Source organism: Culex quinquefasciatus, chromosome 1 (assembly GCF_015732765.1).
Source record: "Culex quinquefasciatus strain JHB chromosome 1, VPISU_Cqui_1.0_pri_paternal, whole genome shotgun sequence".
Lineage (NCBI taxonomy): Eukaryota > Metazoa > Arthropoda > Insecta > Diptera > Culicidae > Culex > Culex quinquefasciatus.
Genome location: NC_051861.1, coordinates 13111076 through 13130073, shown reverse-complemented (window position 1 = coordinate 13130073; position 18998 = coordinate 13111076). Strand labels below are relative to the sequence as shown.

The window sequence follows — 18998 nt, the reverse complement described above, 5'->3', positions numbered from 1 at the left end:
AATTAAGCTGAAATAACTTTATTTAACTTTATTTAACTTAATTAACTAAATTAAACTAAACTTGACATTTAACTCAAATTTTACTATATTTAACAAATTTTAAACGAAACATAACTTAATTTTAATAAATATATTTTTTTCTAAATTTCACTAAATTTAACTTATTTTTACTTATATATGAATTCATCTGATTTTCATCAACTTAATTTAACTTCATTTAACTTAAATTAAGCTGAAATAACTTTATTTAACTTAATTAACTAAATTAAACTAAACTTGACATTTAACTCAATTATTCTAAATAAACCTTAATTTATCAAAATTTACTTAAATTCAACTAAATTTTAATAATTACTACTAATTTAAAGTTATTGAAACTATTTTGGTTAGTTTAGTAAACTAATTTTATCAAATTCAGTTATTTAAACCAATAGGACCATTTTAAATTAAGTTAAACATATTAATTCAACTTTTATTCATACAGGCTAGTTTTAAATAGGTTAAGTGGCTTTTATTGTAATTTTAGAAACTCTTTGAATAAATATTTTAATCTGTTTTGTTTTTGTCACCCTATTTGTATTGATCACCCTAACCGCTCTAAACTGGATCCGGAAATACTAAAGAAGAAGAAGCACCCCCAAAATGCGCCCCGTTCCGCCATCGCTTTTTTGCCCGTTATCGTGGTCAAAATGTGCCCAGAAGCGTGCCACAGACGGGCGTAACAGCTCGGCCAAAATGCGTAACGCCCGCCTAAATGTTGCATTCTGGCACGCAATGGGCCACAACGAGGGGAAAAAGCGTGCTGAAAATCGGGCCCGCTTTTAGGCAAAACGTCCCCGCTTTCTGGCCGTTTTCCGCCCATTTTTCTATGTGGGAATTGGAGGTACGTGACACATGTAAAGTATTCAAGAAGGGAAATAAACTATGAATTCAACAAACCGCGAAAAGACCTCCATCAGGTTATGTTACCGATGCACGTGGTGACAGACGACAAGGACATGGGGCGTCTTGGCAAAATAAATCAATGGTGATTATACCCACATAGAAAAATGGGCGGAAAACGGCCAAAAAGCGGGGACGTTTTGCGTGAAAGCGGGCCCGATTTTCAGCACGCTTTTTCCCCTCGTTGTGGCCCATTGCGTGCCAGAATGCAACATTTAGGCGGGCGTTACGCATTTTGGTCGCTGTGTTACGCCCGTCTGTGACACGCTTTTGGGCCCGTTTTGACCACGATAACGGGCCTATAAACGGGGGACCGACGTGCCGGAATCCGGGGGGTTTCTCCTTCCTGTTTACTTCAAATTTCAAGTTAGGGCGATTAAATAAAATAGGGTGACAAATAAACACGACAGATTTTTTTTATTAAAAAAAATTGAACTAACAACAAAACATAAACTATTTACTTAAACTATCTAAAAAATATAAGATGGGTTAGTATGTTAACAGGACTTGAAATTGATTTTATTGGTAATTTGGTAAAATTTAGTTTATTTTAGTTAGATTTAATTAAATTAAGATAAATTTAGTTAAATTCAGTTAAAATCAGTTATCTTTAATTGAATTTAGTTAATTATAGTTAAATTAAGTAAAATTTAGTTAAATTTATAAAGATTTAATTATAATTAGCAGAATTTAGTTATATTTAGTTAAAATAAGAAAAATTTAGTTAGATCAAATAAAATTTAATTAAGTTTCGTAAAATTTCGTTTCATTCAATTCAATTTAGTTAACTTTAGCTGAATTAAGTTATATCAAGTTAAAATTCGTTAAATTATGTTAAATTGACTTACACTTAGTTAAAAATAGTTAAATATTGTTATATTCAGTTAAACTAAGTGAAATTTAGTAAAATGTAGTTAATTTTAGTTAGATTTAGTAAAATTTATTTTAATTTTGTCAAATTTAGTTAAATTTAGCTAGATTGAATTAAATTTAATTGAATTTAGTTAAATTTTGCTTAATTTACTTTAGTAAACTTTGGCTAAATTAAGTTATATTCAGTTTAAATTAGTTAAATTAATTTAAATTGACTAAAATTGAGTTGTATTCAGTTAAACTAAGTTAAATTTAGTTGATTTTAGTTAGATTAAATTTAGTAACATTTAGTAAAATTTAGTTAGATTTAATTAAATTTAGTTGAATTTATTTACAAAATAAGTAATATTTAGTTATATTTAGCAAAATTTCATAAAGTGTCGTAAAATTTCGCTTAATTTATTTCATTTTGGTTAACTTTAGCTAAATAAAGTTATATCAAGTTAAAATTAGTTAAATTAAGTAAAATTGGCTTAAATTGATTTAAATGTAGTTAAACTTACTAAGATTCAATCAAAATTAGTTGAATTTAGTTAAATTTTGTTAAAATAAGTAAAATTTAGTTAGATTAAGAAAAAAATTATTAAGTTTCGTAAAATTTCGCATATTTTTTTTCAATTTAGTTAAATTAAGTTAAATTTAGTTTAACTTCGTTTAATACAGTAAAATTTAGTTAAATTGAATTATATATAATAAAATTAAATTATGTCTAGTTAAATTTAGTTGAATTTAGTTACATTTAGTTAAAATATGTAAAATTTAGTTAGGTTAGGTAAATATTAATTAAGTTTCGTAATACTTCCCATAATTTATTTCAATTCATTTCAATTTAGTTAACTTTGGCTATTTTAAGTAATATTGAAATAAAATTAGTTAAATTTATTTAAATTTAGTTAAAACGAGTTATATTTGGATACACTAAGTTAAATTTAGTTGAATTTAGCTAGATTTTAAAAAAATAGTTGAAGTTAGTTACATTTAGTGAAATTTAGTATCATTTAGTTAAATTTTGTTGAAAATAATTGAATTTATTAAAATTTAGTTAAATTTAGTAAAAATTGAGTAATTCACTTAAATTTGGCTAAATTTCAATCAAATCAGTTTAAACAAAGTTTAATTAATTTAAATTAAGTCAAATTGAATTAAATTAAGTAAAATTAGGTTAAATTTAGTAAAATTAATTTAAATTTTATTGAATGAAGTTAAACTTAAAAAAGCTAAATTAAGCAAAATTATGTTTGATTTACCTAAATGTGATTAAATTTAGTTGAATTTAACTAAGTTAAGTTTGGCTAAATTTAGTTAAGTTTTGCTAAATTTAGTTAAATTTATGTAAAATTTGCTAAGTTTATTTAAATTTGGTTAAAATGAATTAAGTGAAGTATAATTTAGTTAAATATGGCTGAATTAATTGAAACAACTAAAAATTTGGCTAAATTTAGTTAAATAACGTAAAATGAGGTAATTTTAAAAACTTAAATTTAATGATGTTTAGAAAATCTATGTTTAATTTTGTTTAATGCAGTCAAGTTTAATGATTTATATTAATCTTTGTTAATTTTAGTAAAAATAAGTCAAATTGAGTAAAATTAAGTTAAATTGCATTAAATTTAGATAAACTATGTAAAAATTGGTAAAATGAAGTAAAATAAAGTCAAATTATGTAATATTTAGTAAAATTGGGTTGAATTTGGAGTAACTTAAGTAAATTAATTTAAATTAAGGCAAATTTAGTTAAACTAAGCTAAATTAAGTTTAAAAATGTAAGGTTTGATGAAATTTCGTTAAATTTAGTTTTATTTTGCTAGAATGAGTTAAGTTCAATTAAATTTGGTTAAATTAAGTAAAATTTGGTTAGATTAAGTCAAATTTATCTATGTTTAATAAAATTTCGCTTAATTTAGTAAAGTTTGACTAAATAAAGTAGTACTACGCTACATTAGCTGAATTCACTTGAAATTACTTCAATCCATTAAAATTTACTTAAATATGGCTAAATTTAGATAAAATTAGTAAAAGAGATTTTAATTACTTTCAATTCAGTCAAATTGAATTAAATTTAGTAAAATTATGTAGAATCTAGTTAAATTTACTTAAATTTAGTTGAATTATGTTTAATGTAGCTAAATTTTGCCAAAATTTAGTTGAATTTGGCTAATTTTAGTAATATTTGGCTAAATTAAGTTAAGCTTGGTTAATTTGTGTTTAATATGTTGAAATTCAGTTAAGTATAATTTTTTTTATTAAACTTCGCAAAATTGATTTAAATTAGGTTCTATAGTTAACTTTAATTAATCAATATAAAGTAAAATTTAAATTATTATTTTTTCATTATTGTACATGTAAATCTTTAAATTTATGTGTTTTTTTTTTTTGAGGTTTGTCTTTTTACATACAAACATTTTAAATACATATTATTGCATTTTTGTATTTTTGCATTTTTGTATTTTTGTATTTTTGTATTTTTGTATTTTTGTATTTTTGTATTTTTGTATTTTTGTATTTTTGTATTTTTGTATTTTTGTATTTTTGTATTTTTGTATTTTTGTATTTTTGTATTTTTGTATTTTTGTATTTTAGTATTTTAGTATTTTAGTATTTTAGTATTTTAGTATTTTATTATTTTAGTATTTTAGTATTTTAGTATTTTAGTATTTTAGTATTTTAGTATTTTAGTATTTTAGTATTTTAGTATTTTAGTATTTTAGTATTTTAGTATTTTAGTATTTTAGTATTTTAGTATTTTAGTATTTTAGTATTTTAGTATTTTAGTATTTTAGTATTTTAGTATTTTAGTATTTTATATTTTAGTATTTTTAGTATTTTAGTATTTAGTATTTTTGTATTTTTGTATTTTTGTATTTTGTATTTTGTATTTTTGTATTTTTGTATTTTGTATTTTTGTATTTTTGTATTTTTTGTATTTTTGTATTTTTTGTATTTTGTATTTTGTATTTTTGTATTTTTTGTATTTTGTATTTTGTATTTTTGTATTTTTTGTTTTGTATTTTTATTTTGTATTTTTGTATTTTGTATTTTTGTATTTTTGTATTTTTGTATTTTGTATTTTTGTATTTTTGTATTTTGTATTTTGTATTTTTGTATTTTAGTATTTTAGTATTTTAGTATTTTTAGTATTTTAGTATTTTAGTATTTTTAGTATTTTAGTATTTTAGTATTTTTATCTTTTAGTATTTTTAGTATTTTTAGTATTTTAGCATTTTAATTTTTAGTATTTTAGTATTTTTAGTATTTTAGTATTTTAATTTTTAGTATTTTAGTATTTTAGTATTTTTTATTTTGTATTTTTGTATTTTGTATTTTTGTATTTTTGTATTTTTGTATTTTGTATTTTGTGTTTTTGTATTTTTGTATTTTTGTATTTTGTATTTTTGTATTTTAGTATTTTAGTATTTAGTATTTTAGTATTTTTAGTATTTTAATTTTATATTTTAGTATTTTAGTATTTTAGTATTTTAGTATTTTAGTATTTTAGTATTTTAGTATTTTAGTATTTTAGTATTTTAGTATTTTTGTATTTTTGTATTTTTGTATTTTTGTATTTTTGTATTTTTGTATTTTTGTATTTTTGTATTTTTTCGATTTTTGTAGTTTTGTATTTTAATATTTTAGTATTTTTGTAATTTAGTCTTTTAGTATTTTTGTATTTATGTATTATTTTTTTTTTATTTTAATATTTTTGTATTTTTGTTTATTTCTTGTATTTTTTTTTGTTTTGTTTTTGTATTTTTGTAATTTTGTATTTTGGTATTTTTGTATTTTGGTATTTTAGTAATTTTGTATTTTGGTATTTTTAGCCTTATATTTTTGTAATTTTGTTTTATTTGTTGTATGCTAATATTTTAATATTTTTATATCTTTTTGTATTTTAGTACTCCAATATTTTACTGTTCGTGTATTTTTGTATTAAAGGTTTTTAGTTTTTTTTTTGTTTCTTTAGGTATTTTTTGCTTTTTTGAAGAAAATATTGAGTAATGATGGAAACTTAAAGCCTTAAAAAATATACTGAGATAACGAAACACAGCAAAAAGAAAAAAATGAAAAAAAATGAATGTTTTGGGAGAAAATAAATAAGTGAGAACATTGAAAATTGAAGCGCCTTCGACAACGGAAAAAAAGTGTGAGAAGTAATTACACTCTTGGAAAAAGAAGCAAAAAAAGCACTTTAGTAAATCAGCGCTTGTCAGTTCAGGTTCAAGGTGACGGAAGCCTTGCCGAAGTGATCCTAGCCTGCATCACATGCGTGACGCCCCCCAGCACGACCGCGGAACATTGAGTTGGCGGATAACTGGTTCGCTAAGGCGGCCGTTTGGCTCAGCACCGGCCACCGGCTGCGCTGGATGTTGGGGCAGACGAGTTCAAACTGCTGAACTTCCGGGTTAGCTACGGACGATTTGACGGCAACAAGATCTTCTGCTGGTCTTGCAGCTTTTTGCGCTGCAGCACGTTCTGCAAGATGCTCTGGGTGTGGAACTGCAGCTTTTGATGGGTCGGAATGCGCCGTTCTTCATAAGCATTAGTTGCTGGTACGGTTTTGGGCCACCATGACGACCAGATGCTTGAACACCATGCTGGACTCTGGTTCTGCTGCTGGGGGAAGCGAGTGTTGCGAAACCACCTGGCGAAAGTTCGCCCTATCTGCTGGATGTACACATTCGCACCACAGCGGAACCACTTGCTGAAGCGCGATCCGGAGTGAGGGCCACTGTCGCCGGTGCCGCTCTCGGTCTCCAAAATCGGATCAAAGTTCATAAACTTTCGCGTTGACCCCTTCCCGCCTGCCTAACCTCTCCTCTTCCGGCGACCATCCACTCGGATCCTCCTCGATGACCGTGTCCTGGAGGCGGTAGAATTGGTGGTGTTCGTTGCCGGGGAGGCGCGTGCCTGGTAAAGACGACTGCGGAGAGTGCTGCGATGCCACCCATGGTATTGTTCCGAAGTTCATGTGCGGCATGTGTGTTTGGCCAAGGCCACGGAGGCCGATTTGGTTGTTGGGAATGCCAGCGGTGCGCCGCTTAGAAGAGGTTGCGGACGAGGAATCTGTTACCGGGAAATGATTTTATGTCTCGAATGGTTAAATAAAGTGGTTACTTACCTTCAATTTTAGAAATTATTTTCAATAATTCCAAAGAACGGACCAACCAATTCCAAAGAACGGACCAACCAATCAATTATTTTGAACATGTTTGACAAAAGCAAACAAACATGTTTGACAGCTTGCGCGTTATGAAAACTGAGGCAGTGTGCGTGCTGGAGAGCGCGTGTGTTGTTGGTGTGAGTGTGCAACACAAAAATCGAAATTTTTAAGGTGTGTGTCTTAGCTTAAGAATCTTAACTGGCACTGGCGATGCCCGATAGTCGCCCGCTCCCCCCCCAAAAGTTAGAGTGGGTAAGTGAACAATCTGAGACTTGACAATCATAACAGAGTACAACAGTGCTGCCAGTTTCCAGAAAGCCAGTCAGACAGCGGAACGCACATTAAGTTCCATAATAAACTTTTTAACGAGTTTTGTACACAAAACAAATTCTAGTAAAAAAACACCGACCGACTTTAAATTGGGTCACTGACTCGTTTCGTGGCACGTTTAAAATGACCTCCGACTTCTGCCCACCATCGCGGTACCAGCAGTGACAGCTGCGAATGATTTGTTTTGCCAGCAAGCCACCCACGCGCGTTTGTCCATCGCATCGACACACCGCCAATTTTCATTCTTCACCCTCATCTTTGTTTGTTTATGAGAAAAACAAGGAAAACTTTTAATTTCTGAATGACCAGATTGATTTTGGATGCAAACCAGACCAGAATAATACTCTGATTTTGGCAATACTTGACATTCAGTGCTGCCAGTTTGACAGCTCTTTTTGAATAGTCTCCTATATAAGTTCCACTTTAACTCATCTTCAAACCAACTTTTTAAGTAGTAGTACTGAATGAAAAACTTTGAATCGCGTGGCCTGATTTAATTGAGTTCGCTACGACGATATCTCGTTTCTTATCATCCTTCTGGAGGGGCTTAGTTTGAACGATTGTCGAGAGTGCTCACCGGAATACAATCAAGCTGACTTTTGCCCGTAACGACTTGTTTGAATTGCAGTTCTGAAGTTGTTTATTGATTTTTTGACTGAATGAATGAATCTTTTTGATTCCGTGGAACTTATGCATCTTATTCTCGACTTTCTATTTCCAGCCAAAGTTCAAACTAGCATTAGACAGAGCACGCCCTCGTTGGGTCGATGGGGCCGATCGACGGTCACGTCCAGTCCGATTGCCATCCCGGCCGGCGCAGGAGGAGGAGGTGGCGATTCCGAGTACCTCGGTGCAAGTCCACCGCACAGTCCGAATTCGCCTCCGCCGATTCCTCCGCGGCCCGTTGCCCGGCAGTCCAGCTTTACCAAGATTGGCTACATGATCAACACGGCCGTTAACGGGACCAAGAAGCAGTTTATCAGCAGTACCAGTGGAGGTAAGTGCTTTCAAAAAAAAAATATCTATATATTGATGTTATGTTGCATTTAAGTATGATGCATTATTTTATAATTTTTAAATCAGATGCTCTCAAATATGTGACTGGGTTTATCAACATTAACAAAAAACTTGAAAAAATTGAATTTTACAGAAATAAAAAAAATCAAAATTTTGCTTTACGTAATAAAAGAACGCTCCCAAATAGGGCAAATTGGAACACGAAATCGGTGATTTTATGAAATTAAGTTTTTATGTTTTTTTTATTGTGCTAAAACTTTTCAGGGGCATTCTAATGTCTGAAGGACTTGTTTGGCATTTCGCGTAGATGATCGCGTAGATGATACACTAATTACGCTAATCTTTAAGGCTCCCGAAGACCCTGAGAATTAATTTTGAAAACCAAGTCAGATATAGCGTAAGAACCTTTAAGCGCCCTCAAAGAGCTTTTAAGAAGTTCTTTTAAAGAGCTTAAGAGAACATTACCCTGAAAATAAAAAAACACACAAAAAGCAAAAAAAAAACTGATTTGGTATATTGGACCTTTTTTTTTTAAAAAAAAACTTTAATTGATCCATCTTTAGGTGGTTGGTGCCTTCCTCGCATATTTTTATCAAAATATTAGAGATCCGAACTCAAAAACAGTTTATTAAAAACATTAAAGTACTTAAAACTTTTGATAGGTTTGTCAGATCTTCAATCTTTTGGGCTTGTTGGAAAGGTCTTTTGATTACCTATTCAACGATGGGTCGCATGATAGATTCGGACAAACTTTTCATCACAATATTTGAGATCCGGCCTCAAAAAAGTGTATAAATAACACTTAAGTGCTCATAACTTTTGATGGGGTTGTCAGATCTTTAATCTTCTGATCGCGTTGGAAAGGTCTGTTGAATACCTTTCTAACAATATATGGCATGGCGGGTTTTCTTACAAAAACCACCCTTTTCACTATCTTCAGAAGTTGAGCTAAAATCCCTTTTTTAGCATAACTTTTGAAGTACTTTTCTAAACTTCATAATATTAACTAGGGTTTTGTGGAACCCCAAGACGGATCGGTCCAAATCGGTTCAGCCAGTGCGGAGATAATCGTGTGCATATTTTTCGGTGCACGGACTTACATCCAGACACACGCACAGACATTTGTTCAGAATTTGATTCTGAGTCGATAGGTATACGTGAAGGTGGGTCTACGAGGTCGAATTAAGAAGTTCATTTTTCTAGTGATTTTATAGCCTTTCCTCATTGAGGTGAGGAAGGCAAAAACTCCAGATTTTATGTCCTGGCAAGCGACACAGTTCGATTTTGATAAATACATCGCGGATTCGTTAATTCGAATTTCCCTAATTCGAACGTATTCGAATTAAAAAGCACTCAAGCGTCTAAATTAGTTGTCAAACTTATGTTGACGTTTCAACAACATTCACCCTAACCAAAAATCATGATTTTCTGAGTTCAATATCCCACTTTTCATACGAATTTTTCAGTTCAACCCATTTTATGGTTGTAGGGGAAATATACCCATCTTAATCACTCTAAGCTGTTCGACCTATTCTCATCACTTTTGCCGTTTTCCGCTATTAAATCAACATTTTCAGATGTATCGAGAAATTAAAAGTGCAACAAGGAGTTAAACTTTTTGTCAAGCTGCAGTGAAGTATTCCATGACAGCTGTGAAAGTTTCACTCCATGTTACCGGCTCACATCTGTTTATCTTTTTAATTTCTCGATTATCAATAGAGTTATCTACGTGCGCATGTATTGCGTGTACGTACACGAAAAAAAGTGAGGTTAAATTTTGTACCGTCCAGCAAAACAAATGGCGTGCTAGTGTGCGTGAGAGCGGGCTTAGATAACTCTATTGGGTCCTAAAATGAAGCTTAGATTGCTGATATTATTGTTTACAGCGATAAAGCTTATTTTTCTGAGTACAATGACCCTTTGTACGAGCACAAAGAGTTTAAAATGGATTTTTAAATCAATTTTGAAAAATTAACCTCGCGGTCCTTCTTGACAGAAAAGCTCCTACTTGACAGGTCGTTCCAAGGGGACCATAGTTGATCCATCGAAAAAATGTTGTCTTGTCAAAAAAAAATTTTGCATTAAAATGAAAAAAAGTGATCAGAAATGGTTTTTAATCGTGTTTTTTACCGTTGTACATAAAAATTGACATAGGACTTTAGTACCCAATTCATGATGAAAATACTGATAGGCCGATAATAGAAATATGCTGAAAACGGTAGAGTTCCTCTAGTACCTGAACTCAAAAAATCGTATGAAAAGTGGGTTATTGAACTCAGAAAATCATGATTTTTGGTAAGGGTGTTGTTCGACAATCTCCGGACACGTGGTTTCAACCTTTTGACAGCTGCCAGTCGTTCTAATTAGCGAATAGAGTTATCTACGTGCGCATGTATTGCGTGTACGTACACGAAAAAAAGTGAGGTTAAATTTTGTACCAGCCAGCAAAACAAATGGTTTGCTAGTGTGTGTGAGATCGGGCTTAGATAGCTCTATTTGGATTCGCTCATTCAAATGCAGTTCCATTCGAATTAGCGAATCCGCTCTGTAGTTTCAAGTAACTGTTAAACCGGGGTAAGTGGTGAGGAATTCAAATTTACGTATGTTTTTCTGTAGTTTAACTGAGATATTTTGGATTTTGCTTGAAAGCAAAATGCATACAATATATATATAATATAGAATATAACTCTTACCTGGACTTATCGAAAAAGCTTGAAATTTTTCTCACAAAACGACTATTTCGAATCACAATCATTTTCTTTTCTTCTCGCAGCCATGTTTTCACGCACACCCGTTTGTTCACAACTTGTCTAAAATGTTTGCCGCGAATCAAACTCGTCTAAACGCTCACGATGCTGTCCAGGGATGCCAAATGGTTTTTTTTTCGAAATGTCTGAACGTTCGCAGATAAAACCTAGCACCTAGCTTGAACTTTAGTGGATTCGAGTGGTAGAAATGACAGTTCTCCCATAAGGAATACATTGTACACTGAAAATATGCCACACTTTTTATTCAAGTGCCCAAACACTTGAATGATTGAATAAAGTCACATCGTAGATCTAATTGGTTTGTGTTTCAACATCAATCCAATCCACTATCAAATGCAAGTGTTTAGGCGGTTGACTTTTTGGTATTTTTTAACATGTTATTTTCATTCGGGTGGCTCAAGCTTTTCAATTGTTTTGCTCATGAATTTGTCCCACCTTCTTGAACTATTCAAAGTGATGAGCAAAACACTTGAAAATGATCTTAAGATCTACCCAAAACAGGCACTATTCAAAGTCAACGTGATTATCCACATGAATTTAATTTGTTTCACTGATTGATTTTTGCGCGACTTTCATCGAAGGCTAGAAGCGAGGCAAGAACCAATAGCACAAAAACTCTCCCGTCTTCAACTGGTCGGCCGGCGCAGTGGTAGCGTGCGACTAGCAAGCGAGAACCTGTAAATCGCTTGTACGTAATTTTATTTTTCAACACCATTTAAAATTCAAGTGTTTGGCTATTGACATTATTTCATGGCCAATCACCGAAATTTCAAGTGTTTTGCGATTGATATTTGAGTGCTCTGTACAGCAGGGCCAGATCATGTGTAGAACACTTCGTTGAGCTGTGTAAGTTTTGCTCAGTGTAGAAAAAAGCTAAAACTGCTCGAACAGAAAAGCTCCAATGACATGGTGAAAAATAAATGTTCAGTTTGATAAGTTTACAAAAATTTAGCTTGGCTTACAAAAGAAACCACAAATGTCTGCACAATACTGATAAATCTGTACGTCTGGCACCACTACACAGCACACATTCAACGCACGATGACGTGTGGTTGTATTTGTGTTGGCAGACGGCAGCACACCACACATAAACGCCAAGAGAAAAGAGCATGAATCGTCGTTCGTTCGTTCGGCCGTCATCCAGCAAGCAAGCACGTCAGTCGGTCGTCGCGTTTTTCTTCGGTTCCTTCGTCGATCCTTTGCAGGGCCAGGCGCGTTTTTCCGGTTATTTTTCCTGCGGGAGGGATGAAAACGGCCTAAAATTGCGCATACAAGTGCCGTGTGTGTGGGGATTTTTAGTCGTTTGTTTCTTCGGTTCAAAGTGCAGTTTGTGGAAAAAGAAGGTTTTCCCTGGAGGAAGAATCCTGTGCGATTTCACAAGGTGATTAATGACGGGTCCCTGGAGTGGCCACTTCCAAGCCCGAAGGCTCCTCTTTTTATTGGCGAAAAAATGTGCTGAAAACGCGAAGAAAAAAAGGAGTTGCCAAAAAGAACAACAACAAGAAACGTCTCAAGTTGGCCGAAAAAGAGGAAGAAAACAAGGGTCTGCGGCTGCTGCTGCAAAAAAAGTTGAAGGCCGGAAACGGACCACGGCACACAACACGGTGGTGGCGGATTTTCGGCAACAGCACCGGAAAAGGACGAGACAGGATGGGAATTTAAGTGCGTGTCTGTGTGTGTTTGCACGAGTGTGTGTGTGTGTGCTTGTGCGGTACGGTTCCGGAAGGCGTAAAACAGTGTCGCTTTGGGTTGCCGAGCGAGAAAAGTGCGAATTTTTAAGTTTTTTTTGGAAGAGTGATTTTTGCTAAGAGTGTAATGGTGACGGCGAAGTTGTGTTTTTGTTGTTGGTGGTGTTTGCCGAAGCGTTGCTGGTGTGCGTGAGAGGGCAAGTGTTTTTGCGCGATGCAGTGCTGCCAGTTTTGATCGAGTTTCGGGGGCATACTTTGAGCGTGTTTTTTTTAAGATGTGGAGAACACTCAATCTCCAGTGTGGTTGGTCACTTTTTCGTTTGACACTTTTTTAGTTTGAACCCCGTTGGTTTGACTACAAAATTGAAGAACTATGGGTCCATATAGAGTTATCTAAGCCCGAGCTCACGCACACTAGCACCCCATTTGTTTTGCTGGCGGGTACAAAATTTAACCTCAATCTTTTTCGTGTACGTACACGCAATACATGCGCACGTAGATTTCCTCCAAATAGGGGGTTTTGATGTGGCAAAATAATATGATTGATTCAAAAATTCCATACGGTTTGGCAAAATTCTACAAGAATTATATAATATTTTTCATTTAATACGGATGGGAATAATATTACCACAAAATTTGAATTCTGCGACCATATTTTAGTCAAATTTGAATGGTTAATTGCCCTGAAAATTGCAAAAAAATGTTTAAATTTTTTATCGCCGCCATTTTGGCCTTGAATTTAAAGATTATAAATTACTGAAGAATAGTTTAGGGATAATACTTAAACTAACCAATTAAAAATGAGACAAAAAAAATTGTCTGAAAATTTCAGAAGTTTAAATTATCCGAAGTGATTTTTTCCGAGGCCTTCGGATAATCGAGTCTGGACTGTCTTACATTATTTCACTATAATATCAGATTTTTTATGACATGCCCCCATAACAAATTTCTTTCAAATAAAACGTGATTTACTGAAATCAATCTTTATGAACCTCATTTTTTTTTGTAAAACTCAGTTAACTAAATGTTATGCTGTTAATGTCACTCTGAGTGTATTCACATGAACATTGGTAGATTCAGATTTTCACAAGCTATTGATCAGCTAGAAGATAATTTTTACACACTTTTTTCGACTTTGTCTATTTTTTCATCCATCCAAACTTGTTTTATTGGGTAAAGGTGTTTGTGGGGAATTTAAAGAGAACAGTTCCAATTTTTTTTTTGTTAAAAGAGTCCTATAAAAATATGAAACACAATAGCATATTAAACTTTTACAAAACAACTCAAGAACTGAAAATCAACTTTCAACAGAGGCAAACCCAGAAAATAATCCAAACATCCTTTAAAAATCAAACCGACAATGCAATAAATCTTATAAAAAAAACCCGATTTAATCCCACCAGGGGTGAGATAGAGCCTTTCTTACTAAAGAATATAACTTCTTTCAATTCACAACATCGACTTGATACAAAAAATCTTATGATGAAGGCAAGGTATTATTAATGATGTGTTTTCTAAAAAAAATTGAAAACGCAATTTTCACCAAAAGAATATTTTTAATCGTACAAATTCTTAATCAAACAAGCGTTTATGACAAACGCTAGCATAGCAAGCTTTCCATGCGCCAGTAACGACGCACACAGCGGTTTTGGTTTTCTAGTTTTGGTACGAGCCCAAAAACCGAACAAAGCAGGCGCAAAGCAAAGCCGAGTTAACCGCACAGTGGGAAGCTTGCCATTCAGCATCTACGAAAGTGAGAGAGTCAGAGATAGCTATTTTTACAACCGCACCACTAAACACTCAATCGTAATACCTTAAGTAGATAGCCATTGGCGTTGCGAACATTGAAAACTTTGAAAACGATATAAAGCTTAGAAGCTTAGAAAGCTCCTATTGGAATCCAATGAACTCTGTTAAATAAACTTACGAAATTACGACAAAATGAAGCCTACTTAAAGGCGATTTTAGGAGCACACAAATTGTTTGTACCCGGATGAATGTCCTATGTCAAAAAAGTTTTTGCATAAACATTGGACAGTTATGCAAAAACGAACAGAGCAAAAGAAACCGAAAAGCTACGATATCTTACATGTTGAAGGAAACATTGGTAGACAAGCTACTACAAACGAGTATAAGTCGAGCCAAAACATATATGCGCCAGCATTCGAAGCTCAACTTGACAACTTGTCGACTTGGCGACGATGCGTCGAAAATCAATGCAGTGTGATTTTTTGGCGATTTTTCTGATTAATATTCATGCTGTATCGTCTTATTTACGAAGATGGAAATGACGTCCAGCGTTTAAGTAAAACCTATACCTTTCTTTAGTAAGAAAGGCAAAAAGTAAATCGTTCTAAAAATTGATCGGGATTGCCGATAGATGTCGAATTTTTTTTCAGATTCTCACTCATGGTCTGTGCTATGAATGTAGTAAGAAATTTCGAATAAAATCAGAAATGAAAAATGTTGGCAAAGGTCACCAGGTGGGCTTTTACCTTTTTTTAGAGATTTTTTTTCTTATGGTAGGTTAATCAAACGGCTCTAACTCCAGAACCATATTATAAATCTGGATGAAAATTTGGGAGGTTGTAGAGCTTGTTATTTTCACCAAAAGTGTTAACAGCTAAACATGTTTTTTTTTTAAATCAATCAAATCAAAGACAGAAGAATCGTGAAATGGGTTCTATTTCTGATAAAGTGTCAATCATAAAAATCGAAAAGAGTATCGCATTAGGAAAATGTATCATTGTAGGTTCTTCAATTTCCGGCTCACCGGTTTTTTTATGGTTGTCGGTGGAACCGGAATACCGAAGTGATTTGCGAGCAATGTTGCTAAATTTTCGTTTTCGTTTCGTTTTCGTTGCTAAATTTTGGCTTGTTCTATTGAAAACATTTTTTTTGTGGATAATTTTTGCGTTGATTAAACGACTCCTTCCCATAGCAACGCTGCTTGAAAGGCAAGACGGTGCATGGATTTCTGAAGTGAAAAAAGGTCAAGTTTTTACTCGAAAATATCATTTCATAACTTTGCAGCTCAAAAGGCACCGTTTAATTCAGTTCAACGCGATTATTGAAGTCCTTCTAATAGCATCGCAATTCTAAAAACGCAAGTAGAGGAAATATACCCACTTTAATCACTCTAAGCCGTTCGACCAATTCTCATCACTTTTGCCGTTTTCCGCTATTAAATAAACTTTTTCAGATATATCAACATTGGCGAGTTGCTTGCTCACTTTAATTTGAGCTATTTATTACTTTGGAACAGCCAAAATACTTTATTAAAGCTGTAATTCATGATCAAAGTGCTGATAGGCCGATAATAGAAGTAGACTGAAAAAGGGTATAGTTCCCCTACTACAGTGAATGGATGATCAGTTCCAACTTGTTTTCGTTCATTATGTAACTTGAGTTGATAACGTGTTTGTTTATGAAAACATTGTTCAATACAGACAATTATTGCTCAAAACATTGAACTGCTAGCACTGCACTCGCTCGTGAAACCTCAACTCGTTTTTTGTTCGCCAGGTTTAAAGGAATGTAAGTGTGGTAGGCACATATACGGCACGGCACACTCACACATGCACCCAAAATCTACAGTCCTGGCACGTACACATTCAAGCACATGAACAAGAAATCGAGGCAGACTTTTGAGACCACCCATTCCATCACACATTTCGCAGGGCAAGAGAGGTGTTGTGCACGTGTGTGTGTGTGCGTTTAATTTGCGACCTTGCGCGCAGGTGTGTGTAAGTGTGTTGCAAGAGTACGTGCCAGTACGTGTGACAGTAGTCAACCCCCCCGAAGTAGTGTGACAGAAGACGGCATTGACAGCAGCAGCAGCAGCATCATCATCATCATAATGCGCTAATCATTCCCCGCTGAATGACGTTTCTACCATCTTTGTTTGCAGAAGTTTGTTGTTGTTGTCGGGTTGTAGTGGAAGAGAAGAAGTAGAGGGGAGCAGCAATCGTGAGTGAAAAAGTGTCACGATTTCTCGTTGCAACAACGAGAAACTAAAGAGAAGGGTCCAGAAGACGGAGGAAGAAGAAGGAGGAAAAACAAGTGGCAGAGCAGTGCCGCGTAAAATAAGAGCAAAGAAGTGGCGAATCGCGTGTGCGCGCGTTTTATGCTTGTGTGAGTGAGAGCAGCACAACAAAAACAACAAGAGAGCAAGTAAAAATCGCAAGAAGCAAGCAGCAGCAGCTGAAACAACACCAACAAAAGGGTGATTCTGAAGGCAGCCGCCTGCGAAAGAAGGAGAAACGAAGCGAAAGCGGAGTCAAAGAGAAGGAGTTTTGAGGAAAACTTCGCGAAACGCGCAGAGTGTGTGAGGAGAAGCAGAGGAGGAGGAGGAAGAGTAAAAGTTCACTGCGCGAATTCGCCGTTGTCGCCACTGACGTCGTCGTGTCGGCAGCCGCCGTTGTTGTTTTTGTTGTTGTATGAAGGAATATTCTGCTGGTAGTGGTTGCGACGTGATTTGACATGGCCGGTGAGTAATCGAGGAGAAAAAAAACTAAATGAAAGGAAGACACCTTCTCTGCGTGGGGATGGGACACCTACTCGTTTTTTTCCGGTGGCGGTGTGTACACTGTTTTGACAGATGTCACAGTTGTAAAGGAGGTGGTAATCGATTGGGACTGTCCTTCGAGTGAAAGTAGTTGCTCGAAGATTCGTTTACAGTTGTGTGAAGCTGAAATGCTGGAAATACTGACCACTATACTATCGAGGAAAGAACAAAACCTGGGAGGGGTACTGACCACTATACTATCGAGGAATATTTTGATGAAAAATTCATGAATAACAAGTAGAATACATCATCGTCCTTTAAAAAATCTTAGTAAGAGAAGGTTATTTGACAATAACAAAACTGAAATCCGTACTTGAAAAGGGCGAGTTTATTTAAAGAACCCTGTCTTTAGTTTCTTAGGCGTACTTGAATGCTACGTCCGTATTAGAAAACTGCTTATGTTGCTTTTATTTTAATTTAATATTTTTTTCGAGGACATCAGAATATTTCACACATGTTTCATTTTTTAACATTCAAAATTGTATCATTAGTTGCAGAGATATTGGCAGTATAAACTGGGGAGCTGTTTGGGTAATACTGAGAATACTTCTACATATTATCCTGTTACATATTATTATTTTTTCTTTTATCCTCTGTATCTCAGCAATCCGAGGTCCAATGCTGAATGTTTCTTAGAAAAGTGTATAGCTAACTTTTCGAAAAAAAAAAATATGTTCAGAAATTTGACAGACACTTTAGGAACACAATTTGTATGATCGATAACCTGAAATTTTTAAAAACTTTTCTATGGCTCAAAAACCTTTGAATCAAAAGTTACGGGAATTTTTTAACTTTATCATCTCATTACGGGAATCAGACTCACGACCTCCAGTTTAGAAATCCCACAGGCCGTTAGTCGAACCCTACCCGTATCACTAGACTACAGGAACTCGTCACTTTTGTCCCTTAAGGCATATAAATAAATTACGGATTTTGAGAAGTTGATATTTTAGAAAGTTAGAAAGTTGATTTTTTAGTTAATTGGAAAATGGGCAGTTTTTCCATGTAGGTATTATTTTTTTTTCTAAATAGTCCTAATCAGTACCTACAACTTTGCCGAAGCAACTAAATCGATCGGAAAATTCCTCCAAAAGGTTCAGGTTTCACGAATACTTACTAATTTGTATGGACAGCCAATGATGCCATCACAGCAAAAAATCCGATGGTAAAATCGCATGCAAAAGCATGCACATCACCTTTGTGAGCAAAAGCATGTAAGATTGTATGAGAAAACGTGTACACAAAAAGCATGTACCGAAGAAAAAAAATCAGGTCTGCTCACCCCAAAAATAACATCATAGAGAGTCATATTCAGATTTCCAAGTCCGCGCCCCAACCCGCTCGGCTATCTCGCCGCTGTGAAAATGGATGGATCAATGTCAATGTAACCGTACACAGCAAAAAATCCGATGGTAAAATCGCATGCAAAAGCATGCACATCACCTTCGTCAAAAAATACACTTAATATTACACGCTGCATGTACAATTTTTGCAAACACAAAAATAGTTGCAACCGACGAGACTCAAACCCAGCACCTACAGTGAGGACTGGCGCCTTAGCCCGCTCGGCCATCAGACCGATGAAAAATGGTAAGGATAAACGTTTATGTAAGCTTGACATTTCAGTCAAGTAGGTTTCCCATATTGATGGCCTA

The 18998-nt window shown here is 34.0% G+C and overlaps 1 protein-coding gene across 3 annotated transcripts in view; it reads left to right on the top strand.

Moving 5' to 3' along the window:
* LOC6046290 (protein phosphatase PP2A 55 kDa regulatory subunit) overlaps window positions 1–18998 on the top strand; it is a 96810-nt gene that overhangs the window by 27957 nt on the left and 49855 nt on the right. For 2 of the 3 annotated variants that reach the window (XM_038248910.1, XM_038248908.1), the window contains exon 3: window positions 8025–8300. In XM_038248910.1, the coding sequence (XP_038104838.1) occupies window positions 8025–8300 (276 nt within the window). Of the gene's footprint in view, window positions 1–8024; window positions 8301–12197; window positions 12470–16686; window positions 17266–18998 lie in introns of those variants that run through there. The other variant, XM_038248915.1, reaches the window with a different exon arrangement.